The sequence below is a fragment of the Hyaena hyaena genome, unplaced genomic scaffold (genome assembly GCF_003009895.1).
Source record: "Hyaena hyaena isolate Hyena2069 unplaced genomic scaffold, ASM300989v1 scaffold_192, whole genome shotgun sequence".
NCBI classification, from domain to species: domain Eukaryota; kingdom Metazoa; phylum Chordata; class Mammalia; order Carnivora; family Hyaenidae; genus Hyaena; species Hyaena hyaena.
In genome coordinates, this window is record NW_024080825.1 from 1,350,202 (window position 1) to 1,377,090 (window position 26,889).

Consider the following 26,889-nt stretch of genomic DNA (forward strand, 5'->3'; position numbering starts at 1 on the left):
GTACTTTTCGTTTACTCTTTTGTACTCTTTCTGCATTTCCTGAGTTGGATGCACTAGGTTTTCTGCCTTCTTTCCTAAGGTAAGTGTTTCAAATCTCACTGTGGTCAGAAAACTTGCTTATACAAAATCAAGTCTTCGTTATTTGTTACAACACGGCTAGTATTTGGTAAATTTCTGTAACTCAGCTATTTGCATTTTATTTGTTGAATGGATGGTTCTGGCCCATTAATGCAAAGTAATTAGCTGTATTTTTCAGATCTTTTCTATTCTTAGTAACTTTCTGACAGTTTGATCTGTCATTTCTAACAGAAGTATATTGAAACATCTGTACCATGACTCTGTGTTTGTCAGTTTTCCTTGTAGCTCCTGTCAAGTTTTATGTGTTTTAAGGCAACAGTACTAGAAACAAGACAAGGATGTCTACTCTCACCACTTTTACTCAGCATATTACTGGAAGTCCTAGCCACAGCAATTAGACAACATACAGAAGTAAAATGAATCTAGATTGGTAAGGCAGAAGTCAAAACTCTCACTGCTTACAGACGACATGATACTCTCCATAGAAACCCTAAAGACTCCACCAAAAAACTACTAAGACTGACAAATGAGTTCAGTTAAAGTCACAGCATATAAGATGTATACACAGAAATCCGTTGCATTTCTGTACACTAATAATGAAGCAACAGAAAGTGAAATTAAGAAAATATCCCATTTATAATGGCACCAAAACCAATAAAATATCTAGGAGTATGCTTAACCAAAAAGGTAAAAAAGCCCTGTATGCTGAAAACTATAAAGCACTAGTAAAAGAAATTCAGGATGATACAAAAAGATGAAAAGAGCATGGAATCATGCTCATGAGTTGGAAGAATTAATATTTTTAAAAAATTTTATATATTTTTAATATTTTTATTTATTTTGAGAGAGAGAGAGAATTCAAGCAGAGGAGGGGCAGAGAGAGAAGAGGAGAGAGAGAATCCCTCTCTGATGGCATGCCATCAGTGCAGAGCCCAATGCTGGTCTCGAAACCACAAAACCATGAGATCAGGACCCGAGCTGAAATCAAGAGTTGGACACTCAACTCACTGAGCCACCCAGGTGCCCCAGAATTAATATTTTTAAAATAGCTATACTACCCAAAGCAATCCCTATCAAAAATAACAACAGCATTTTTTACAGAACTAGTACACACAGTCCTAAAATTTGTATGGAACCACAAGAAACTTTGATTAGCCAAAGCAGTCTTGAAAAGGAAAAAATTGTGGAGGTATCACAATTCAGATTTTAAGTTATAAAAGCATAGTAATTGAAACAGGATGGTACTGGCATAAAAATAGATACATAGATCAGTGGAATAGAGCAAAAAACCCAGAAATAAACCCACAGTTATATGGACAAATAATCTTTAGTGAATGAGAACTGAATATACAGTGGGAAAAAGACTGTCTCTTCAACAAATAGTGTTGGGAAAACTGGGCAGCAACATGCAAAAGAATGAAATTGGACTACCCTGTACAAAAATAAACTCAATATGGATTAAAGACCTAACTGTAAGACCTGAAACCATAAAAATCATTGAAGAGAGCACAGGCAGTAATCTCTCTGACATCAGCCATAGCAACATTATTCTAGATATGTCTCCTGAGGCAAGGGAAATAAAAGCAAAAATAAACTATTGAGACTACATCAAAATAAAATGTTTCTGCACAGTGGAGGAAATAATCAACAAAACTAAAAGGTAACCTACTGAATGGGAAGAGATATTTGCAAATGACACATCTAATAAAGGGTTAGTCTCCAAAATATATAAAGAACTGATAGAACTCAATACCCAAAAACCAAATAATCCAATTACGAATGGGCAGAAGAGGGGCACCTGGGTGGCTCAGTTGGTTAAGCGTCCTACTTTGGCTCAGGTCATGGTCTCGAGGTTCAGGAGTTCGAGCCCCGAGTCAGGCTCTGTACTGACAGCTTAGAGCTTGGAACTGCTTCGGATTCTGTGTTTCCCTCTCTCTCGACCCCTCCGCCATTCATGCTCTCTCTCCCTCTCTCTCTCAAAAATGAATAATACAACATTAAAAATTTTTTTAAAAGAATGGGCAGAAGACACGAACGGACATTTTTCCAAAGACATCCAGATGGCCAACAGACACATGAAATGAAGCTCAATATCACTGATTAGGGAAATGGAAATCAAAACTACAACGAGATATCACATCACACTTATCAGAATGGCTAAAATCAAAAACACAAGAAACAACAAGTGTTGGCGAGGATGTAAAGATAAAGGAACCCTTTTGCACTATTGGTGGGAGTGCACATTGGTGCAGCCATTGTGGAAAATAGTATGGAGGTTCCTCCAAAAATAAAAAAATAGAACTACCCTATGATGCAGCAATGACACTACTGGGTATTTACCCCAAAAATACAAAAACACTAATTCAAAGGGACATATGCACCCCTATGTTTATAGCAGTGTTTTTTTTTTTTTATAATAGTCAAAAAGTTTACAAAGTCAGAAGTAGAGCTTTGTTACTAGGAACACATGAAGAATTACTATGTCTTCTTTGTGAATTGTTCCTTTTATCATGAGTAACTGTCATTGTCCCTGTAGTGTTTTTTTCCTTAGGCTTTTTATTTTATTTTATTTTTTTTATTTTTTTAAATATTTTTATTTATTTCTAGGAGAGAGAGAGACAGCGTGAGCAGGGGAGGGTCAGAGAGAGAGGGAGACACAGACTCTGAAATAGGCTCCAGGCTCCGAGCTGGCAGTCAGCACAGAGCCCGACGCGGGGCTTGAACCCACGAACCGCGAGATCATGACCCAAGCGAAAGTCGGACGCTTAACTGACTAAGCCACCCAGGCGCCCCTCCTTAGGCTTTTTAAACAATCTAAACTGTCTAGAGTTATTAGACATCGTAAGTCTCCTCCCAGACAATACGAATACTTTAAAAATGCTTCAGTACCGATTATGGTTACTTTTGGTCTTAAATTTTAGTACTACCTTGTTTACATACCCCTTCAATTATCAATTACTGTCTTACATAGCTAACAGTACTTTATTCTTTGCTCGCTTACTCTTCATACATCTCACTCCTTCCTCAGTTTATTCTCCTTCTTCCTACAGTCCATCAAAGAGTAGTTACATACTTTAGGGAGGGTTTATTAGTGGGAATTTCTCTGCATTTGTGCTTATCACTCGGCTCATCTCTGATCTTGAAGCTATTCATGTCTCTCCCAGAATGGAATTGTGTGTAGGGCTGGATAATCTATATCCTATAGGTTCTGTAGCAAAAGAAGAGATTACCCCATGGAGTATTTCCCCCAGATATCTTTGTAGATTTTGAAGAAAGCATTTAGTTTGATTTCTTTTAATGACATGGAAATGCAAATTTTAAACTTACTTACTAAATTAATGTCTGATGTAGAACTAAATGCAATAAAATTTGTTTTAATGTTTTTGCTAAGAGTTTCCTAAATCATCCTTTTGGAAGGATAACATCTTCTAAACTCTTTGTTACCTTGTTAGATCTCATTAATTTAATGGTGAGAAGCTTCATTGTGAAGGTTACTACTTGAGTATAGTGTATAAAAGTGGTATTCTTCACTAATCTCTTTTGAAATAAAAAAAAAGTAATACTCCCTGCAACACTACATTACAAAAATAATTATGTACACATGCTTATCTAAAAATTTAGCAAATGATTTTCTGTGTGGAATTTATTTGGAGTTGAAATTATCTTAGATTGCATACCTATGTATATTTTAGATTATTTTTCTCAAATGTTAAATAATCTTTAAGATTTTAAAAATTTAACAACATAGCAGGAGAATGGAAACGTGTATAAGAGAACACAAGGTTGAGGAAAATACTTAGAAATTAGATCGTGGAGGGGCACCTGGGTGGCTCAGTTGGTTTAGTGTCTGACTTCAGCTCAGGTCATTATCTCGTGGTTCATGAGTTTGAGCCTCATATTGGGCTCGCTGCTGTCAGCTTGAGATCCTCTGGTTTGCTCTCTCTGCCCCTCCCCCACTTGTACTCTCTCAAAGATAAATATTTGTTTAAAAAAAAAGAAATAGTGGAAATTTGAGTAAGGACAATATTGGTTAATAATAAGCATGATATAGTTCATTGGTATCACAGGGGTTAGATTCTAAAGTCACTATATGACAAAAATCTCATGTATCAAACTAGTTAAATCTCCCAGCATTGGAACTATTGTGGTTTCTTTAGTTAAACAAAAACCAGATTTTTATCTGGTAAATGAAGAGCCATGTTCTATGAAAAATATGTGTCTTGATAAAGGTTCAGATCGTATTCAGAGACTCAAGAAGTTCTCACATCAAAAGTTATGGGAGAAATGAAGCTTTGGCAGGTTCACATCTTCTCATCTGAGCCATGGCCTCTCTGAAATGAATGGCCCATAGATAGCACATCTTTGAGTATGGAAACTACTGGGCCTGCATAGAGAGCTTCTCACACACCTCAGTTAGCAGATGTCCAAGGAGAAGGGGCCAGGAATTAACTCTTTTGGCATGGCCCAAAGAACTGAAATTTGAAACCACAGGTGCTCTAACTCCTCTGTAAATTAGTGACTCTTGCCCACTCTTAGAGTTGTAGAAAAATGGAAGATTTTATGAAGGGAGGCAATTTCCCTGGGCTGACCCCGGGTCTCATTCTTTAACTCAACATACTTTGGATACAAGTAACGGATATTTCAGCTAGCTTTCATAGAAAAGAGTTTACTCGAATGATACAGGGACAGAACCGTAGGACAACACGGATTTACTAAGCGCATCCAGGGTTCCAAGTGCTATGGAGACACCAGGAGACCATGTCAGACAAGGCTGTTGACTCTGCCTGGGACCTCCTGCTGCCCTGGCTCACTCCCTCACTCTACTAGGTTTGTTCAACTAGGACCTCCACAGGGAAGCCTTCCTTGACCAGCCCTATCAAAAACAGTCCCCACTCCCTTTATCTGAGCTGCATTTTTAAAAAGTTCTCCCTAACTGTCCCACTGATTATGATTTTTTCATGTATCTTACTCCCCTACTAGACTCTTAAAGTCTTGGTCGTTTAACTCAGGAAAATTCTTTTTTCATTATTATTTGTCTTCTTTATGTCCCCAGTTTCTAGCGTCAGGGCCGACGTATAGTATATATATGTTCTAGAAATGTTTGTGGAGCTGAACAGAAAGGACATTTCGAATTTCCAGTATCTCTTTTAGTAAACATCTGTGAAGATGAAAGTTGTCAAGTAATGAAAGAAACGGTTTACTGTACGGATGGGAGAATGATGATCCTGGCAGCTTGTCTCCACCCTCAGTAAATCTTTTAATTTGACCTGCTCCAGCTCCCGGAGACTGTGCAGAATATTTTAGCTTTCATGTGAGATTTGGCATTTCTCTTTAATTTATTTTTGTTTTAAATGAAATTAATGAATCTATTTTAAATAGTCAAATAGGGCTACAAGGTTTGTAACAACAAAAATGGGCAGTGTCTTCTTCCCTAGATGCAGATTCTTTCAGCTCGTTTAACTGTTTCTTCTGATATTTACCTCTGTTTCTAAGTAATATTTTTACCACTATTTCTTGCCTTTTTTCCCCCAATTTGAGTCATTATGTATTTCCTACTATAAAAGATTAGAATCTTCCTCTCTTATATAATAGTCTCTCAACTACATAGACACCACACACCCCCTTTTCCTCCTTACCCCTTCCTTCACATCTCCCATCTCATACTCATTCTGAGCAGTATGCTTAATATATTACTGTTATTAAATTGGCGTTCAGTGCTTTTTTTTTTTTTTTTTTAAGGAGTTCAGTTTTTTATTGAGCAGGTTACAGAAGAGGTTTAGTCAAAAAGACCAAAGCCAATGTCATCATCAGATTCCTCTGATTCTTCTTTCTTTGCTTCCGCTTTCTACTCATCAGCTGGGGCAGCCTTGGTAGTGGGAGCAGGACCTCCTGCTGGTGCAGGTCTGCCAGCCCCTACAGATTGCAGATGAGGCTCCCGATGTTGACATTGGCCAGGCCCTTTGCAAACAAATCCAGCCCGAAAGATTAAGCATGTACACCTGCTGCTTTAATGAAGGCATTGATCTCCTCCATGACAATCACCTCATCATCGTGTAGGATGAGAGCCAAGGAGATGCAGGCAGGGTCCGAGACAGAGGCGATGGTGCAGGCGAGTGCTGAGCAGATGCTGTTGGGCGCGGTGCTTGTCACCTGATGAAGTGAGGGCCTCACCTCGAGCTGGCCTTAGTGTCCTTGGAAGGAACAAGCACCTTAGCAGCAGCTTAGGAAAGTCAGTGCTTAGATTATTAATCACATAAATATTCACAACTAAGCCTTTTGCTTTACTAGGATTGTGGGGTTTTTTCCTTTTTCTTAAAATTATCCATTAGTTTTATTGTTTTCGTAGAGACTGCTCTTGGTGCTGTCTCTCTTCCTGTATGGGTCTGAACTGTTTTCTTGTTCTCTAACAGGTCTTCATCATAAATCTGGTGGCATTTTGGGAAGGAGTAGGGATAGATAGAAGCATTCATTCTGCCATCTTTAATCAGAATTCTGTTTTTATTTTTACTTTTTTTATTCTAGAGAGAAAGAGCATGTGTAAGCAGGGGCGAGTGGCAGAGGGAGGGAAGGAGAGAATCTTAAGCAGGCTCTACGCTCAGTATGGAGCCCGATGCAGGGCTCTATCCCATGACCCTGGGGTCATGACTGAGCCAAAAACAAGAGTGGGACACCGGACACCCAACCAACCGAGTCACCCAGATGCCCCTCAGGATTCTTTATCCTAACATTCCTATGTAAGCATTATTCAAAACTTGTACAAAGGTAATTTCTATCAAACTAAAAGATCCCAAAGACCTTAGTGCTTCATTTTCAGTGTTTGCCAGCAAGCTGATCAGATGGTCTCCAAAACAGCCTGATTCTCGTGTTCGAACTGGGAGTCCTCCCTGCTTCGGGTGGTCTGCTCTCTCCAGTATTTAAAATTGCCCTTGAAGCTCAGTAGTGGCATCTTCTTTGAGGCCCACGTTTCTTGCTTTAGGACATCACCACAGCTTCTGCTTTTGATGCCATTGATGTAAACAGTCCATTCTGTCTTCCTGTATTTGAAATTGTTTGCGTATGTGTTTTCCTTCTTCATCCTTAGCGTTTGTCCCCACGGTCTTTCACTTCACTTTAATTGTGCTTGTCTCTTGGCTTTAGAATAGAATCTCACCTTTTCCATGTCTCCTCTTGGTCTAGGTTTGCACATTATTTTTTCCCCCAGTCCCTCACCTGCTGCCCTTTTGGGAATAAGACCTATCAGTTTAATGAATTTGGTTATGTGTTGACATTCTGTAGCTTGCCCTGGTAAGATGTGACCCAGAGGGTTTTCCCAAACTTCGATTTCTTTTGTGATCACTGCTTATTTTGCTAGAGGGTATTTGCTCACCGGTTCTCCTGGTCTGTGTACCTTGTTCTGTTTGCCCACGGCTCCACACCCCTCTCATCACGTTCTTCTCCATTCAGCCCTGCCTTTGAGATTGTGTATATGACTGAGTTAAAATGAAGTCAGAGAAAACTGGCATCGAATGCTGTTTGTCTGAGGCCTCTGATAACCCCTCTTGAGGATAGTCTGTGACCTTATTTTTCTCTCTTTTTTTAAGTTTTTATTTTAATCACCTGACGCTTATCATGACAAGTGCCCTCCTTAATCCCCATCACCTATTTCATCCCTTCCCCTTCTCTCCTCCCCTCTACTAACCATTAGTTTACTACCCTATTTTTCTTAATGAGCTTGCATAAGCAAGAAAATTGTGAAAAGCACTTTTTTTTTGACATAAAACTTGTATTAGCTTAGAGATACACAAGCTATTTTGTATAGAGATACACAAATAAGGCTTTTCGGATTAACATTTATCCACATCCTTTAAATTGGTATCTTTCCATTTTTGTCTGTTTTTCCCAGCCACTCACTATCATTGCTGGAGAGCTGAGGAGACAGACAAGATCTTAATTACTTATTTTAGCCAAAATTTTGGGTGCCTACACTATGAGACCCAGAGCCAATTACTGTAGGAGATACAAGATGAATTAAGACCAGACTCTGACCTGGAGTTATTTATGTTGTAGTAAGAGATAAGACAGGTATACAAATGAGGATTATAAAAGACACCGTAAAATAAGCATTGTAAGAGAGTTCTAAACAACGTACTATGAAAATTCAAAAGGACATGAACTTAAAACCAGCTATTGAAATAAGGAATGGCATTTTGGAATGCTACAGAACATTTCCAACTATATAAATATTAAGTAGGCAACTTGCCTCTTTGTGTGTGTGGGTGTGGAGGGGCATGGGTGGGATTTATTTTATCTATCCCATTTTGATTTAACAGTTCCTTCCCGTGTAAGGGATCACATCCTAATGGAAAGAACTCAGAATTTTTTTATTCTAGTCCCAGTGCTGCTCTTTCATTTGCTAGGTTTGATATTAAAGTCTGGAGTGGACACACATTGCAGTCATGTTTGTTTCCACATCCCTTATCAGAAGGAAGTCCACTATCTTCCTCTGGGGGCTTCTCTGAATTGTTCAAGGACCCCGTGGGAGATAGCGCAAAGGGAGAGGTAGTCAGTACTGCTTCCACACCCAAAAGGGAAAAGCCCCATAGTCAGCTGCTGCTTTCCAGTGCCTCATGGAGTACTTTTAAACACTGGTCGTCACCTTGTGGCCAGTGATACTGACCCACTGCTAGGCATGCTTCGGAGGAGGAGCTTGTCTCTGCCCGGCTCAGCCAAGGTCCGACAGGTGACCTCTCAGGACAGAGCTCTTTAGCTCCATGCTCAACCATTTCCTCATGGCCAGGGGCCCAGGAAGCTCTGGGTCAGGATCTGTTCAGACACCTGCCACTTCACAGACCCAGAACCCCTACCTCCCCTTTCTCCCAGAATCCACCCCTAGGAAGCAGGCAGGTGGCGCCTTTCCCAGATTCCAAATGCAAACACTCTCATTCTTTCCTCCCTTTCCCCAGGCAGTGAGGTTTATCACCCATCCTTGTAAGGCAGGCTGGGGGTCCTTGTCCTCCAAAGGGAAGATTTCCCAAGTGATTCAAGGTGATTATCGGTATTCTCTCAGTATAGAAAACGAAATTTAATCTGTGCTGGGTGTTCTACTTCCTTAATGGTGTCTATCAGATTATGTTATTGTGAAGCTAAAATGAGAGCTGTAGAAATGTTATTATTGTTATTCTATCATTTCCCATTTAAATCCTTTCAAAGAGTGACCCGGCCCTGCTTTTCTTCAGCCTCGTTTTGTATCTTGCTCCATCTCTTTCACTGTGCCTACCAGTCTCTCTTACTCTTGTCAGAGTTTTCTCCCTCACTGGACTTCTGCACATACCATGCTTTTATAGAAAGTGGCTTTGCCTTCTCTCTGCCTACCTAGAGCCTACACCAGTGTCTCCTCTTAACAGACCTTCCCTGAAACTCTAATACAAACGAAATTGCCCATTCTGTGGACTTAGAGAGCCTTGTTTTTTTCCTTCTCAGTACATAGCACAGTGTAAAAGATACACATGAATTGGCGATCACTTATTTAATTTCTTCTCTGAACATCAGCACCAAGATGAGTGAACATGGACTAACCACTAAACAAGGCGAGCAACTAAAAAAAGTTGCATTATTATGTTGTTTGGTTCTCAGAGCACATCCTGCTCTACTCTGTTACTCTTACAGGTGAGAATATCTGTTAAATCATAGGCAGAGTTGAAAGATAAGCTGAGATTGGCTTTCTTCCATCTTTCTGAATGGAAATTTTACATAGCTTCTTTTTCAAGTTATCACTGTTAATATCTGTGTTCAAACAATGGCATCATGGAAGACTGTATTTGGCAGAGAACAATAAATTATGTATGTGTTGATCCTTGAGAAGGAAGGCATTGTGTTGTGGAAGAAATTAAAATCTGGTTTTTCTGAAACTTATTAAATCTGTATCATCACTATTTAAACATAATGGCGACCCCTAGTGGATATGTCGTACAACTGACCAAAATCTTAGGAACCCTCAAACTGATAGTCATTGTATTAATAATCAGAGAGTAATCTTTTTCTTTGAATCTCAAGTATGTTTCACACTTGAATTTAGGAGTTTTGACAGAGACTTGATTTGTGAGGTCCACAGCTCTTGTTCCCTCACTTGCCTGTATTTACTATTTTTAATTATTTTGATTTATACATAACTATTAGCAAAAGAATGAAATGGTAAAGAACTACAGAGTGCCTCATTATTACCTCATTCTAGCTACTTACAGGATTTTATGTCCTATTTGATCCTTATAAGTATATAAGTAGTTTTTATGCACACACTCGTAATCACGTTATGGACATAGTATTTTGTGTTCTTTTATCACTTGACATGATTTCATTTAGACTATGAACAGAATCAACATATTTTTAATTTTTTTGTGGTGTGTAATATCTTATTGTGTTGATACATGTAGTGCATTTTATCTTAGCTATTAGTTTCTGTGATCATGAAACTATATGCATCTTATTCAAAATCTAGAAATCTGCATTTTCAGGCCCCAGGTAATTCCTGGGATCTGGTGGAGTGTGAAACCCTGGCTAGGGAATGATTCATCTTTAAGCAGCATCTTGCCTGCCCCACTGACATGGACATGTTGTCAAATAAAGCCCTGTTGTGCTCCCATGTCCCCTTAACCCCCCTCTTTGAGGAGAGCTGAGGTACATTGTTCCCTACCCCTTCCGTGACAAATTGTTGCCCTGGCAAGTAAGCTAAGGTGGGAATAGATTCCAAAATTATTTTAATCCAGCCAGGACATAGTATCCCCCCCTCTCCCAAACACGCATTGATTTGTCACTTTTGGGAAAGGAGACATGATTTTCCAATTAGAAGATTGGAAAGTCCTCCTGGTACAGTCATAATTTATCTAAAGAGCTGAAAACTGAATATTAACTTTAACTTATTTTGGTCAGAATCTATTCTGTCGGGTATGATCTTGAATTAAGAAGATCCCCGTATCATTTTAATTTTCTTCTTTATACTTAACTATTGCCTTGATGTTCTGTAAGGAACATATATTATTTTTATATTCTGGAAAAGGTAACTTTTCTAAGTTACAGCATCCCAGTAAACGCTATGGAAAAATATATAAAACATTCAGAATCTCATCCCTTAGAGATAATTGCTATTAACATTTTATTGTATTTGCTTCCAGTTTTTTCAATGCACATGTAAAATATATTTATAAATATTATATTTATATATTTATATTTATATATAATATTTATATTAAAAAACAAACACTAGCACATGGTAATAAAATTTTATAAAATTCATATAATTTGGAGGAGAATGATTATTTACTTTCAAAAGAACTATCTATAGTGCACCTGGCTGATTCAGTCTGAAGAGCTTGCTACTCTTGATCTCACGGTGGTGAGTTTGAGCCCCACATTGGATATAGAGATTACCTAAGGAAATGAAGAATTATTTACAGTTTCCTCATTAAGCTCCCCTGTTACACTTAAAGAGATTCAATTCTTAGAATTCTTTTACCTTTTTTTCTTTTCTTCTTCTTCTTTTTTTTATAACTTCTCTTGAACTTGAAGCCAGGTCTATTGCACATTTAAGCCAAGATTATTCTGTCAGAAATCCATGTTTTTGTGGCATTGCGCTTTGTGGGCACCTGAGGAATGCTCACTAAATAAACTTGTCAGCCACTTATTGAAACTGCAAATTGACCTTCTGGTTCCATTTCTGACAAGATACAACACAATGCTTGTCATGGTTTTAGACCCAAAAAGGGCCTGGTCTGCTTGGATGACAAAATTCCTGAAAGAACTGAGACAAACACTGCAGAGCATCATAGTAATGTTGCTTGGTGAATAGCGCGTTGTGCGGCCTGTTTTGTGTTGGGTTTTTTTTGTTTTGTTTTGTTTTTTGCTGTTTTGATTTAGTTTTGTTTTTTGTACCAGCTCAGTAGATTGCTTGCTAAATGTCATCTGACTCTCAGTTCTCATTAGATGTCTGTATTTGTGTTACATTTTCTTGTGGTTTGATCTCTGATAATGCCTAGATAATCCCGAGTGGAAATGTTCATTCTCTTTCATTTTCCCTCAAACAAATGTTTCAACTCCTGGCTTCCCTATCACTGCTCTGTCACTTTTTTGAATCAATTTTTATTTTTAACCTGCCTTATCTTCTTTCTCCTAGTTAAAACTACATTGAAAAGTACAAAGTAAAAGGAAGAGAGGAATGGTTAAAAAAAATACATAAACCTTTGGTGTCCATCCTTTGTGAAATGAAAGTCCATGTTCATTCTTTCCATCCTTTGGATCATTAGCTATCTCATTCAGAAGCCCACATGTTTTGGAGCAGGGTGATTTGGTCAGCCCTAGCAGATCTATTTATTTAATTTAAAAAATAATCAGTGGTGAGTAATTCAGATATATACTCACTGTGATACCTTACCCCCCAAAGTAATACAAAGCTAGTGTTTTAAACTTAGTGCTCTAAGTCAAACCAATTTTGCTCTGCATCCTTACAGGCAAAGTAGCTCATGTGTGCTATTCTGATTTCCTTACTGTATAGATCATCTGACAATGCAAATAAAAATAGCCCCTGTATATTTTTTGTTCTCTATTTAAAGTTAATTGGAATATGTTTTAAATAATTTCTCTATGAATGGCTGAAAACTTTGTTTGGAGGGGCTTTTTGCAGAATCATGTACATGAAGTCAAGTGATTTTTATTTTAATTTAAATCCAAGATAGTTAACATATAGTATAGTAGTGATTTCAGGAATAGAATTTAATGATTTATCACTTACATATAACACCCAGTGCTCATCCCAACAAGTGCCCACCACCCATTTAGCCCATTCCCCCACCCAAAACCCTGCCAGCAACCCTCAGTTTGTTCTCTGTTTTTAAGAGTCTCTTATGGGTGGCAAGTGATTTTTTAAAAAATTGTTTAATGTTTATTTATTTTGAGGTGGGGGGAGGGCAGAGAGAGAGGGAGACACAGAATCCAAAGCAGGCTCCTGGCCCTGAGCTGTCAGTAGAGCCAGACGCAGGGCTCAAATTCACTGACTGTTGAGATCATGACCTGGGCCGAAGTTGGACGCCAACTGACTGAGCCACCCAGGTGTCCCTGAGTTGTTTTTTTTTTTTAAAGAACTATTATCTACCTGCTGACTATAAATCCTGAAGCATTTAGATGTTCTTAAACTACATTATTAATTTTGTTTGCATTCCTCCTAACAGTCTTGGGAGAATTTTCATAACCTTTTCTTCCTTCCTTTCCTTTCCTTCTCTTTCCCTTTCCTTCCCTTCCCCTCCCCTTCCCCTCCCCTTTCCCTTTCCCCCTTTCTCACTCCCTCTTCCCCCTTCCCTTTCTCCTTCCTTCCTTCCTTCCTTATTTTCTTTCTTTCTCTCTCTCTTTCTTTTCCCTCCCCATAACCTTTTATGATTGAGAACCAGTGGAGTTAGACAGATTCAGGTTGGAATCCTGCCTCTTGCCATTCCCTGGCTCTGTGTGACTGCATAAAATAGTCCATGTCTCTGATCCCTTTTCTGTAATAAGTTTAAAGTGTTACTGCTAACTTTTAGGATTGTTATGAGAAATAAGTAACATGAGAAAACCTGTATGCAGTGCCTAGCATAAAACAAACCCTTAAATGTTAACTTTTATTATACAATGGGAGTTGTTAAGCTTTTTTATAAAGGGCAGGATTGTAGATACTTTACGCTTTGAGGACCATCAGTCTCTGTCTAATTACTTCATGTACCTTACAGCATGAAAGCATCTATAGGCGGTGTGTGAACAGATGCGCATGGCCATGTTCTGATAAAACTGTTTATAAAAACAGACGTAGGCTATAGTTTGTTGACTCTTTATATACTAAGAGATGAAGCTAGGTATGAAAATACTAAGAACTCAGTAAAGCTTTTCTGTGAAATGGACTATCAAAAGAATTTAAGTTGATTTAAAACTTCAGTTTACAATCCCAGACATTACATTTCAAAATATCAGTGTTAAAATAGATTCTGCTCAGTTAATATATTTTATATTAAAAATTTCAGCTGCCAGGAACCATAAAAAAGAAAACATTTCTAGATCCGTAAAAGCACTTTAGTGGAGAGCATTCTAAAATATATTCTTCTTGCCTTCTTAAAAACAGTATATGAGGAGCACCTGGGTGGCTCAGTTGGTTAAGCATCCAACTCTTGGTTTCAACTCATATCATGCATGATCTCATGGTTTGTGGGACTGAACTTAAAGTATTTTACTTCTGATTATTTTACCTGTTTATTTCCCACTTCCCCATATTCTTGATAAGACAGTGAACATTGATAGGGCAGAGAATAGGGACAGGTCAGGTACTGGAAAGGGGCAAGGCAAGTTCAGTGGGTGACTCCAGTTGAAAGAGGGGCTAATAGACTTGACTCAAAACTGTTTACATAATAAGCACTGTAGTTTTGCTTAAGTGACATGTTTATTGGGAGTAACTTATGGTGGGGAGGCTGAAGGTCCCCAAGCTATTCGTTGTACCGTGAATGCAGGATTAGGTCATATACACCCCTCCATCCCCCTACCCCATCAGTTCTTCAGGTCTTTGGGGGGTGCCTGGTGGCTCAGTCCCTTAACTGTCCAATTTCAGCTCAAGTCATGATCTCGCTGTTCACAAGAACGAGCCCCGTGTTGGGCTCTATGCTGACAGCTCAGAGCCTAGAGCCTGCTTCAGATTCTGTGTCTCCCTCTCTCTCTGCCCCTCCCTTGTGCATGCTCTGTCTCTCTCAAAAAACAATAAACGTTAAAAAAAAATTCTTCTGGAATGGCCTTTTCACTTTACGTTTATCTTTTTGCTATTTCTCCCCTATCACCTGTTGACAATTAAGATGATATTTTTTAGCCTGGCTGTCTTTGCACCATTTTTAGGTATGTGTATTGAAGCTCTCTAATGGGGAAATGGTACCTACCTCAGAGTGTTGTGAGAATGCCACAAAGTGCTCAGAAAACTGTAGCTACTATTGTTATCAGATAACCATATTCCAAACTTCCTTTTTTAGAAACCGAATCAGCAGTACAGAAAGAACATAGAAACCAGACACCTGCTCCATCTGCAGCTCAAACTTCTGCTCCTTCCAAGTACCACCGAACTCGATCTGGGGGAGCCAGGGATGAACGTTACCGATCAGGTGAGAAGGAACTGAAATTTACCAGCAGAATAGTTTCTAGTGACTGTAGTATGAACTCTGTATCCTGAAAGCTTTGAATATTTGGTTTTTTTTTTCCCTTGAAGGGCCAAGCAAGTCTATATTAGTTCATTCATCAGTCGTTTATTATCTGTTATGTGCCACGTGTAATAGACAGATACTCAATATTTGCTGGGGCTACAACCCCAAATACGACGTTTCTGCACTCAAGGTCAGCAAGGGAGCCTTCTAACACGTACAGACAAGTACAAAGACAACATGAGTAAATAAGAAAGTGGAGGATAGGGCCATGTGGCATGGTACCCGGCGCGCTCAGGGACTGCTGGAAGAGGCAGATACTTCTGTGTTTGCCAGAGCTGTAGATCAGTCTTTTTACTAATGGAGCTGGAACAAAAACTCACAGTGAAATTTCAGATTAGTAAATTCTTAAACTTTATTTCTTTTGACCCAAAAGGTACCCATGAGAAGCAAAAAGGCAACATGCTGTGGCTGGCCATGGGAGCCTGCTCTTGCCATATCATGGCCAGGACTGATGAGCAGAGAAACAAATCATAGACACTCAGGAGGACTGGTGGCATGGCAAGCCCATCCCATGCCCATCTGCTGTCCACTCTGCTAAGACAGTCTCTGCAGGACATTTACTGCCTTCAGAAGTAGCAGAATTGGGGCATCAGGGTGGCTTAGTCGGTTGGGTGTCCAACATTAGCTCAGGTCATCTCATAGCTTGTGAGTTTGAGACCCACATTGAGCTCTGCACTCACAGCCTGGAATCTGCTTCAGATTCTGTGTCTCCCTCTCTCTCTCTGCCCCTTCCCTGCTCACGCTGTGTGTCTCTCTCAAAAATAAGTAGACATTAAAAAACAATTTTTTTTTTAAAGAAGTAGTAGAATTAAGTTATCAGACTAATTGCAGTATTCTTATTTTCTTGAGATTTTTGACTCCTGTACCAGCCAACCTTTTAACCTTTTCTTGAATTGGAAAACAGGGTGAGGGGCGCCTGGGTGACTCAGTCAGTTAAGTGTCCAATTCTTGATTTCGGCTCAGGTCATGATACCAGAGTCAGTTGCGAGATCAGGCACTTCGTTGTTTTCAGTGTGGAGTCTGACTGGGATCCTCTCTCTCTTCCAGCTCTTCTGCCCCTCTCCCCCGCTCGTGAGCATGCATGATCTCTCTTTCTCTCAAAAATAAATTAACTAAAAAAAAAGAAAACGGTATTTATCACATCCTTTCAGAAACTGATTTAGAGAAAACGAAAGGACATGGTTGAAGAGTTGTGTCAGACATTTTGTGAGCTGATTTTGTTAGATACGTATTTTCATACACTGAAAGGAAGGAATGAGAAGTGTCACGTTAAAAAAAATAATAATAGAGGTTAGGAGCCCCTGGGTGGCTCAGTCAGTTGAGTAACTGACTCTTAATATCAGCTCAGTTCATGAACCGACTCATGATATCGAGTCCCGAGTCATGCTACACACTGAGCTTGGAGGCTGCTTGGGATTCTCTCCCTTCCTCTGCCTCTCCCCCCTGCTCCAGAGCACCCTTTCTTCTTCTCTCATAAGAAAAAAAGAGGTCACACGCCATCCTAGAATTTTCCCTTATACGTAACCTGGTCTTGCTCGATCAAAGGAGGCTTTCTCAAAGAGCAAGACATCTAAACTGTGTCATAGCAGACAGACTGAGTGAAATAGCATCAGACACTAGACCTGAAAGGGGTTCATTATGGCTGGAACTTAGAATGCAAGAACCCGGAAGTAGGTGGGAGGTGAGGCCAAAAAGATTGCCAGGGATGAGATCTTGAGGTATCTTGAATACCATTGAAGGATTTCAGCAGAGCAGGTACATAGATTTGTATTTGTTCTAGTAGTTTGCTCCATCTACAGACCACATGCTCTACCATTACTGTGTCCAGTGCCTGGCACAGGGCCGAACATATGTGAGAGCTAAATAGATATTTTGGAGAAAAGGAAGAATAGAAGTAGTTGTTAGTTAGGGAATGGATTAGAGGGAGGTACCACTGGATATAGAAAAACATCTCAGGAGCTCTTCTTTGTTACCACGACCCCAGCCTGATTTTCTAGGCACTTTTGAGGCTGGGGCGCAGGTTCAGTCGCAGTAGGTTCTGACCAGTCCAGAAGGGTTTCAGCCTCTAAACCCTCATCCCTGGACTTTTGGGAGATTTGTGGGGGTTCCCCTCCCTTTTTTGTTTGTTTTTATAGCATATAATAAAAGAATTAGGAACCAAAAAGATGATTCTCTACATCCTGTGTCCAGGCTGATCACATACAGAAAAAAGGCTATAGTGACCTTTACTGTAACATTTTAACCTTTATCAACTAAAACCTAACTGTGATCTCTAGCCCCCGCTCTTTTGTACCAGTTCTTTTTTTTTTTTTTTTTTAATGTTTTTATTTATTTCTAGGAGAGAGAGAGACAGCACGAGCAGGGGAGGGTCAGAGAGAGAGGGAGTCACAGACTGAAACAGGCTCCAGGCTCAAAGCTGGCAGTAAGCACAGAGCCCAAAAAGGGGCACGAACCCAAGAACCACGAGATCAAGACCTAAGCGAAAGTCGGACGCTTAACCGACTAAGCCACCCAGGCGCTCCTATACCAGTTCTTTCAGATTTACCCCAATGCAGGAAAGTGTAGTCTGTGAATCAAATACTGGTTAGCTGACTATATCTCTTAGTTAGGTGCAGAGATCTTGAATAGGGTTTAAGAGTAAGATTTGGGTGAGGTGCCTGGGTGGCTCAGTCTGTTAAGCAACCAAATTCAGCTCAGGCCATGGTCTCACAGTTCGTGAGTTTGAGCCCCACATCAGGCTCTGTGCTGACAGCTCAGAGCCTGGAGCCTGCTTCAGGTTCTGTGTCTCCCTTTCTCTCTCTACACTTCCCCCATGCTCATGCTCTGTCTCTCTCTGTCTGTCAATAATAAATAAGATTTATCTTATTTAATAAATAAACTTTATTTAAATATATTTTTAAAATATTTTTTAAAAAGGAGGGCACTTGTGGTGATGAGCACTGGGTGTTATATGGAAACCAACTTGACAATAAACTTATTTGTAAAAAAGAAAAAGAAAAAATAAAATAAAATATTTAAAAAAAGAATAAGGTTTGGGATATTTGTCTCACAGGGACTTTTTTAAGGTAGTAGCAAGAAGACCAGAGAGGAGATAAAATAGGGAAGAAAAGGTAATTTAAAACTGTGAAGATATTTAAAGATATGAGTGTACTATAGTACTATCACAAGGGGAACGTGAAGGTGGAGACATGCAAGCACGAGTTTTGGGTAAAAAACACATTTTTCAGTACATTAAGAATTAACTAAATTGCAAAGGAAAACTCAGCAAATTGTGGCCTCCAATGAATAAGAAGGAATCAACAGTAGCAGCAGAAGTAGAGCTAGTAAGTTGTAGAAATTGTGGGGAGTTGAACTTCAACTCTTTGTCACTCCATCCTTAGGAAGGGTTACATTTACATGTCACATGCAAAAGTGGCATAAGAATGGAGGGTGTGTTTAGTAAAGTTACAGGCATTCACAGTAAATTGATGGGTGCACAGAAAGGATTTAATGGTGTTATTAAGTGTAACTGGAAAATCCTTTCTTATTTGGTGGAGGCTTATTAGTACCTACAACATTTCAATTAATTATAATCAAATCTAAGTAGACTTAATATTTCATGTTGTAAATGTGGTATAAAGAGCTTATATTTATTCAGAGTTAAGTATGATCCGATTCTGTTCTTTGTGCTTAGCCAACAGATTCTGACATTTCCAATACCCTTACTCTAGTACCTTTTTTTCCCGTACATCAAGGCATGATAGAATTTCTACATGTGTGTTATGGTCACAATTGATGCCTAAGATGGAAAGTAAGTCTGACAATTCCTTTAAAGTTCAATTTTAGAGCAATTAGCTACCTCAAATAAAAAAACAACAAAAAAGGACTTTAGAGTATTTGTCTCACCTTTTCAGCTCAAACATTAGTGTTGGAAAATGATACCCAGCTTTCACATGTGCCTCTCACAGAGATATCCAAAGTCAGCTGCGTCTGGGGACTGAACTTCGGAAGTGACTTCTTATCAGAGATCAAGATGAATTGTATGGTGGTAAATGAGTCAAATCCAGTTAAGAGAGTTGCCTCTTCTTATCCATAATAGGCTTTGCTAATAGAGTAACTGTGAACTTCTTTCGACACCAATATATGGGCCAGGGCTTATCATTTTGGAAAATAGATGGGTGGGTTAATTAGTTCTTTGGTCTGCTGATAAACTCCCTACGGCAGAGAAGAACATGTTTTGTTATTATCCAAATGTTAAGGGCCTTGTAAATCTTGATTGTTATGATCAAGCTGAGATCATGACCTGAGCAGAAATCAAGAGTCAGACGTTCAACCAATTGAATTACCTAGGCACCCTTTTTTGAATATGTTAACTGACCTTTTATGCTTCTTCTGTAAACTACCTGTTCTGTGCCTCAGCCTATTTTTTAAAGTTGAGCTGTTCAGTTTTTAAAAATTTATTTGCGAGAGTTTTTGTTTTTTTTTAATTCTAAGGGTTAAAGACAACCCAGATCAACTAGAGGTGTAAGAATTAGAAAAGACCAAGTAAAACTGTATTTGTACTTGATATGATGTTTATTTAGAAAATCCAAGAGACTCGGGGTGCCTGGCACTTAACCTCAGTCAGTTAAGTGGACGACTTTGGCTCAGGTCATGATCTTGCGGTCTGTGAGTTTGAGCCCCATGTTGGACTCTGTGCTGACAGCTTGGAGCCTGGAGCCTGCTTCAGATTCTGTGTTTCCCTCTCTCTCTCTCTCTCTGCCTCTCCCACACGTGTTCTATCTCTCAAAAATAAACATTAAAAAAAAAAAAACCCAAGAGAGTCAATAACAAAATCTAACACAATAATTCAGTCAGGTAGCCAGATATAAAATTAATACAAAAATCAGTAGCCTTCATATATGCAAACAGTAACTAATTAAAAGATACAATGGTAGAGCAAACCTCATTTACAAAAACAATAGAAAGGACACATTTAGGAAAAACTTAAGAAATGTGTATAGCCTTTATGAAGGAAACTTTAAAACCCTGAAAGACACAACATAGACATGATATGTGGAAAAACATCCCTTGTTCTTTCATAAAGTAATTCAACATCATGAAGATGGCAGGACTCCCTAAATTAGTTTATAAAATCAGTCCAGTCCCAATAACATTATTAAATTTATTTATGGAGCCAGAAAACATGTTTTTGAAGTTCATTTGGAAAAGTAAACATGTAAGAATAGCTAGGAAAACACTGAGAAAGAAAACCTATGAAGAGTGACTATACCTAATAGATATTAAAACATATCACTGTAAAGACTCTATATAATTAAAACAGTGTGGTATGGCAGACAAAGTTGCAGACAGACCATTGGAATAGAATAACAAGTGCCAACTGACACCTGGATGGTTCAGTCAGTTAAGCATCTGACTGTGGCTCAAGTCATGATCTCATGATTTGTGAGTTTGAGCCCCACATTGAGTTCTCTGCTGTTAGCACAGAGCCCATTTTGAATCCTCTCTCCCCGCCCCTTCTCTTTCTCTCTCTGTCTCTCAAAATAAATAAACTTTAGAATAACAAGTATAGAAATAGAACAAAGTACATCTGGGATTTAGTGTATAATAAAGATAGCATTGCAAGTCATTGGGACAGAAATGTACTTTTTAATAGATGGTGCTAGGACACAGGGAAATATATGAAGTAAATCCATACCTCATAACATTGCCAGCAAAAACTTCAAATGGATCAGAGATCTAGATTTAAGAGGGGACGGGGGAAGAAGGTAAGTACCAAAAGAAAACACCAGTGAATTTCTCTGTAACATGGGCTTATAGAAAGTCTTATGGGAAGGCGACTGAGACTCAAAATCCAGATGTAATGAAAGACTACATACAAAATGTTTTTACTGTGGTAAAAAACCATTATTATACCCTCTTAAAATTTTTTTTATTGTTTATTTGTTTGGAAAGAGAGTGCAGGAACAAGCAAGAGAGTGGGGGAGAGGTAGAGAGAGAGACTCCCAAGCAGGCTCCATGCAATCAGCACAAAGGCCTTCACAGGGCACCATCTCACAGTCCATGAGATCATGACCTGGGACAAAGTCAAGAGTTGGGTACTTAACCAACTGAGCCACCCAGATGCCCTGCCTTCAAAAATTTTAAATGTACATTTCAATATTAACTATAGGCGTATTGTTACACGATAGCTCCCTAGAACTCTTTGATCTTGCATCACTGAAACAGTGATGACTCTGTTTCCCTCTCTCCCTAGTCCTACTACATCTAAGTTTTGAGTACTTTAGGTATCTCTTACAAGCAGGACCATGCAGTCTTTTGTTTTTTGTGATTGTTCTAGCTCACTTAGATTCATCCACATTGTAGCATATAAGAGGATTTCCTTTTTTTTTTTTTAGGTTGAATAATAGTCCATTGTATATATATATAACACAATTTCTTTATTCATTCGTGGGCATTTAGGTAGCTTCCATGTCTTGGTTATTGTGAATAATGCTGCATTGAATATTGGTGTGCCAGTATCTCTTTGAGACCCTGCTTTCAGTTCTTTTGCATATATATCCAGAATTGGGATTGCTAGATCATATGATACTTTTATTTTCAGTTTTTTGGGAAACCTTCTATACCAGCTGCACCATTTCGCAATCCCACCAACAGTGCAAGGATTCTCATTTCTCCATGTCCTCACCAACACTTTGCTTTGCTTTCCTTTCTTTTTCATTTTTTTCTTTTCTTTTCTTTCCAGTGGCTATCTTTTTTTTTTTTTTTTAAGTTTATTTATTTTTGAGAGAGAGAGAGAAGGCACGACCAGGGAAGGAGCAGAGATAGAGGGAGGGAGAGAATCACAAGAAGGCTCTGACCTGGAGCTTGAGATCATAACCTGAGCCGAAATCAAGAGTCAGACACCTAACCGACTAAGCCACGCAGGCACCTTTTCAGTGGCTATCCTAATTGGTACGAAGTGATACGCCATTGTGGCTTTGATTTGCATTTTCCTGATGAATAGTGATGTTGAGCATCTTTTCATATGCTTGTGGTCCATTTGTTTATCTTCTTTGGAGCAATGTGTATTTGAGTCCCTTGGCCATTTTAAAATTGGGTTACTTGTTACTGAGTTGTAGGTATTCTTAAATATTCTGGACATTAATGCCTTATCCAACATATGGTTTGCAAATATTTTCTCTGATTCTGTAGGTTGCCTTTTCACTCTGCTGTTTGTTTCCTTTGTTGTGCAGAAGATTTTTAGTTGGATGGAGTCCCACCTGTCTATTTTTGCTTTTCTTGCTTGTGTTTATAGTGTCATATCCAAGAAATTATTACCCATTCCAGAGTTACAAAGCTTTCCTTTTATGTTTTCTTCTAAGAGTTCTGTAGTTTCATGTCTAATGTTTAAGTTTTTAATTTATTTTTAGTTAATTTATATGGTATATGGTATAGGATAAATGTCCAACTGCATTCTTTTATAGGCAGATATTTCAGTTTCCTGGCAACATTTGTTGAAGAGATTGTCATTCCTAATTTTACAGTCTTGGCACCCTTTAGCCATATACACAAGGGTTAATTTCTGAGCTATTTTATTGCATTGGTTTATATGTCTGTCTTTCTGCCAACATTATACTATCTTGGTTACTCTGGCTTTGTAATATGTTTTGAAATAAGGAAATACAAGGCTTCCAGCTTTATTCTTCTTTCTTAAAATTGTTTTGGGGGCACCTGAGTGGCTCAGTCAGTTAAGTGTCTGACTTTGGCTCAGGTCATGATCTCAGGGTTCGTGGTTCAAGCCCCATGTCGGGCTCTGTGCTGACAGCTAGCTTAGAGCCTGGAGCTTGCTTCAGATTCTGTATCTCCCTCCCTCTCTGACCTTCCCCTGCTCATGCTTCCTTTCTCTCTCTCTCAGAAATAAATAAAACATTAAAAAAAAAAAAAGAAATTGTTTTGGCTATTTGGGGTTCTTTGAGATTCTGTATACATTTTAGGATTTTTTTTCTGTTTCTTCAAAAAGTGCCAGTGGATTGTTATAGGTATAGCATTAAATCTGTGGATCACTCATATTTTAACAATATTAAATCTTCCAGTCCATGAACATGGAATGTTTTTCCATTTGCGTCTTCTTTAATTTCTTTAAGCAGTGTTTCATAGTGTACAGTCTTTTGCCTACTTGGTTATGTTTATTTTAAATATTTTATTATTTTTTATGGTACTATAAATGAGGTTATTTCCTTCCCAGATGGTTAATTGTTTGTATTGAGAAACACAACTGATTTTTGTATCTTGATTTTCTATCCTGCAGTTGTTGAATTTGCTTATTAGTTCTAACAGTTTGTGTACATGAATAAAATCTTTAGGGTGTCCTATGTATAAGATCATGTCATTTGCAAACAAACAATTTTGCTTGTTCCTCTCCTTTTGTATGCCTTTTATTTCTTTTTCTCGCGTAATTACTCTGGCTAGGACATCTAGTACTATGTTGAAAGAAGTGGTGAGAGTAGGCATCCTTGCCTTCTTCCTGATCTTAGGAAAAAAAAGCTTTCAGGTTTCACTGTTGACTATGTTGCTAGCTGTGGGCTTTTCATATATGAATTTTATTATTTTGAGAGAATGTCCTATTCCTAGTTTGTTTAGTGTTTTTATCATTAACGTGTGTTGCATTTTGTCAACTGCTTTTTCTGCATCTGTGATGGTCATATGATTTTTATCCTTCATTGTGTTAATGTAGAGTCTAACATTTATTGTTTTTCATATGTTGAACCATCCTTGCAACACAGGGATAAATCCCACTTGGTCATGGTATATAGTCCTAAATATAAATATAAACATAAAGGTAAAAATATAAATATAAATATTTTATATAGATAGCGCAAGTTGGGGAGAGGCAGAGAGAAAGGGAGGGAGAGAGAATCCCAAGCAGGCTCTGCGCTGATTTTAATTGAGCATTGGGCTCAAACTCATGAAACCATGAGAACATGACCTGAGCCAAAACCAAGAGTCAGACACTTAACCGGCTGAGCTACCCAGGTGCCCCGGTATGTAGTCCTTTTAACGTACAGTTGAATTCAGGTTGATATTTTCTTCCAGATTTTTGCATCTATATTCATCAGGGATATTGGTATAGGTTTTTTTTTTCTTTTCTTTTCTTCAATTGAAGCATAGTTGACATACAGTATTAGATTAGTTTCAGATGTACAGCACGGTGATTCAACAAATCTATACATTATGCTATACTTACTGCAAGTACAGCTATCATCTGTCACCATACATTGCTATTACAATACCATTGACTGTATTCCCAGTGCTGTACTTTTTACCTTTGTGACTTATTCCATAACTAGAAACCTGTATCTCCCACTCCCCCTTACTGATTTAAATTTTTTTTAACTTTATTTATTTATTTTGAGAAGTGGGGGGGTGGGTGGGAGAGGGAGAGAAAGACACAAGCAGGCTCTGTGCTGACAGAGCCCATTGCAGGCCTTGACCCACAGACCATGAGATCATGACCTGAGCTGAAATCAAGAGTCAGACACTTAATTGACTGAGCCACCCAGTGCTCCTTCCTTTTACCCATTTTTCTCATATCCCTACTCGCCTCACCTCTGGCAGCCATCAGTTTGTTCTCTGTATTTATGGGTCTGTTTCTGCCTTTTTAAAAATCTGCATTAACATTTTTTATTTATTTAATGTTTTTTTTTAAATTTTTATTTCTAGGAGAGAGAGAGAGACAGCGTGAGCAGGGGAGGGTCAGAGAGAGAGGGAGTCACAGACTGAAACAGGCTCCAGGCTCTGAGCTGGCAGTCAGCACAGAGCCCGACGTGGGGCTCAAACCCACGAACCATGAGATCATGAACCAAGCGAAAGTCGGACGCTTAACTGACTAAGCCACCCAGGCACCCCAAAATTTTTTATTTATTTAAAAAAATTACAGTGTGAGTATCATTTAGTGTTATATTAGTTTCAGGTGTACAAAATAGTGATTCAATAATTGTATACATTACTCACTGCTCACCATGGTAAGTGTCATCATTGTACAACATTTTTTCGATATTATTGACTTCTCTATGCTCTCCTTTTCATCTCTGTGACTTATTTATTTTATAACTGGAGGTTTGTACCTCTTAATGCTCTTTATTTCGCCCATCTGTCTACTTGCTTCACCTCTCGCAACCACCAGTTTCTTAACTGCATTTAAGAGTCTCTTTGGGTTTTGTCTGTTTGTTCTTTTGTTTTTTATGTGTGTGGTTTTTTTAAAATTTATTTTTGAGAGAGAGAGAGATAGAGACAGCATGAGCAGAGGAGGGTCAGAGAGAGAGGAAGACACAGAATCCGAAGCAGGCTCCAGGCTCTGAGCTAGCTGTCAGCACAGAGCCTGTCTTGGGGCTCAAACCCATGAACTGTGAGATCATGACCTGAGCCAAAGTCGGACACTTAACCGACTGAGCCACTCAGACACCCCTGTTCTTTTGTTTTTTAGATTCCACACATAAGTGAAATCATATGGTGTCTGTTTTTCTCTGACTTATTTCACTTAGCATGATAACCTGTAGGTTCATCCGTGTTGTCGCAAATGGCAAGATCATATTATTTTTAATGGCTGAGTAAATATTCCACTGTGTATATATTCCATATCTTTATCCATTCTGTCAGTGGACACTTGACCTGCTTCTGTATCTTGGCTGTTATAAATAATGCTGCAGTGAACATAAGGATGCATATATCTTTTTGAATTAGTGTTTTGTTTTCTTTGGGTAAATACCCAATAGTGGAATTACTAGACCTTTTGGTATTTCTAGTTTTAATTTTTTGACCCTTCTTTCCACAGTGGCTGCACCAATTTACTTTCCCACTTTTTCTCTACATCCTCACAAAACTTGGTATTGTCTTTTTCATTGTAGCCATTCTGACAGGTGTAAGGTGAGATCTGATTGTGGTTTTGATTTTCATTTCCCTGTTGTTAGTGATGTTGGGTGTCTTCTTGTGTGTGTCTGTTGGCCCATTTGTATGTTTTCTTTGTAAAAATGTTTATTCAAGTTCTCTGCTCACTTTTTAATTGAATTATTTGCTTTTTGGTGTTATATAAGTTCTTTATATATTTTGGATGTTAACCCCTTATTGGCTATATCATTTGTAAATATCTTCCATTCAGTAGGTTATTTAGTTTTGGGGGGTTGTTGTTTTGTTTTTGCAGTATCTTTGGCTTTGGTTTTAGGGTAATGCTGGCCTCATAGAATGTGTTTGGAAGTATTTAAGTATTTCTTCTTCAGATTTTGGGTGAATTTGAGTAAGGTTGCTGTTCTTTAAATGTTTTATAGGTTTCCCCAGCGAAACCTGGGCTTTTCTTTGTTGGGAGGTTTTTATTATGGATTCAGTCTTCTTAATAGTAATATGTTCTGTTTTTCTCTTTCTTCATGATTCAATCTTGGTAGGTTGTATGTTTCTAGGAATTTATCCTTTTTTTTTTAGGTTATCCAATTTGTGGTATAGTAGTAGTCTTATAATCTTTTTTATTTCTATGATATCAGTTGTAATATTTCCTCTTTCATTTTTTATTTTAATTATTTTACTCTTCTCTGTACTTTTCTTTTTTTTTTTTTTTTTATTTCCAGGAGAG

The 26,889-nt window shown here is 38.5% G+C and overlaps 1 protein-coding gene and 1 pseudogene across 2 annotated transcripts in view; one reads left to right on the top strand and one right to left on the bottom strand.

Moving 5' to 3' along the window:
- DIP2B (disco interacting protein 2 homolog B) overlaps positions 1 to 26,889 on the top strand; it is a 230,570-nt gene that overhangs the window by 116,722 nt on the left and 86,959 nt on the right. For both annotated transcript variants that reach the window (XM_039241344.1, XM_039241345.1), the window contains exon 3: positions 15,081 to 15,209. In XM_039241344.1, coding sequence (XP_039097275.1) covers positions 15,081 to 15,209 — 129 coding nt within the window. The remainder of the gene's footprint in view (positions 1 to 15,080; positions 15,210 to 26,889) is intronic.
- LOC120237934 lies at positions 5,855 to 7,237 on the bottom strand (annotated as a pseudogene).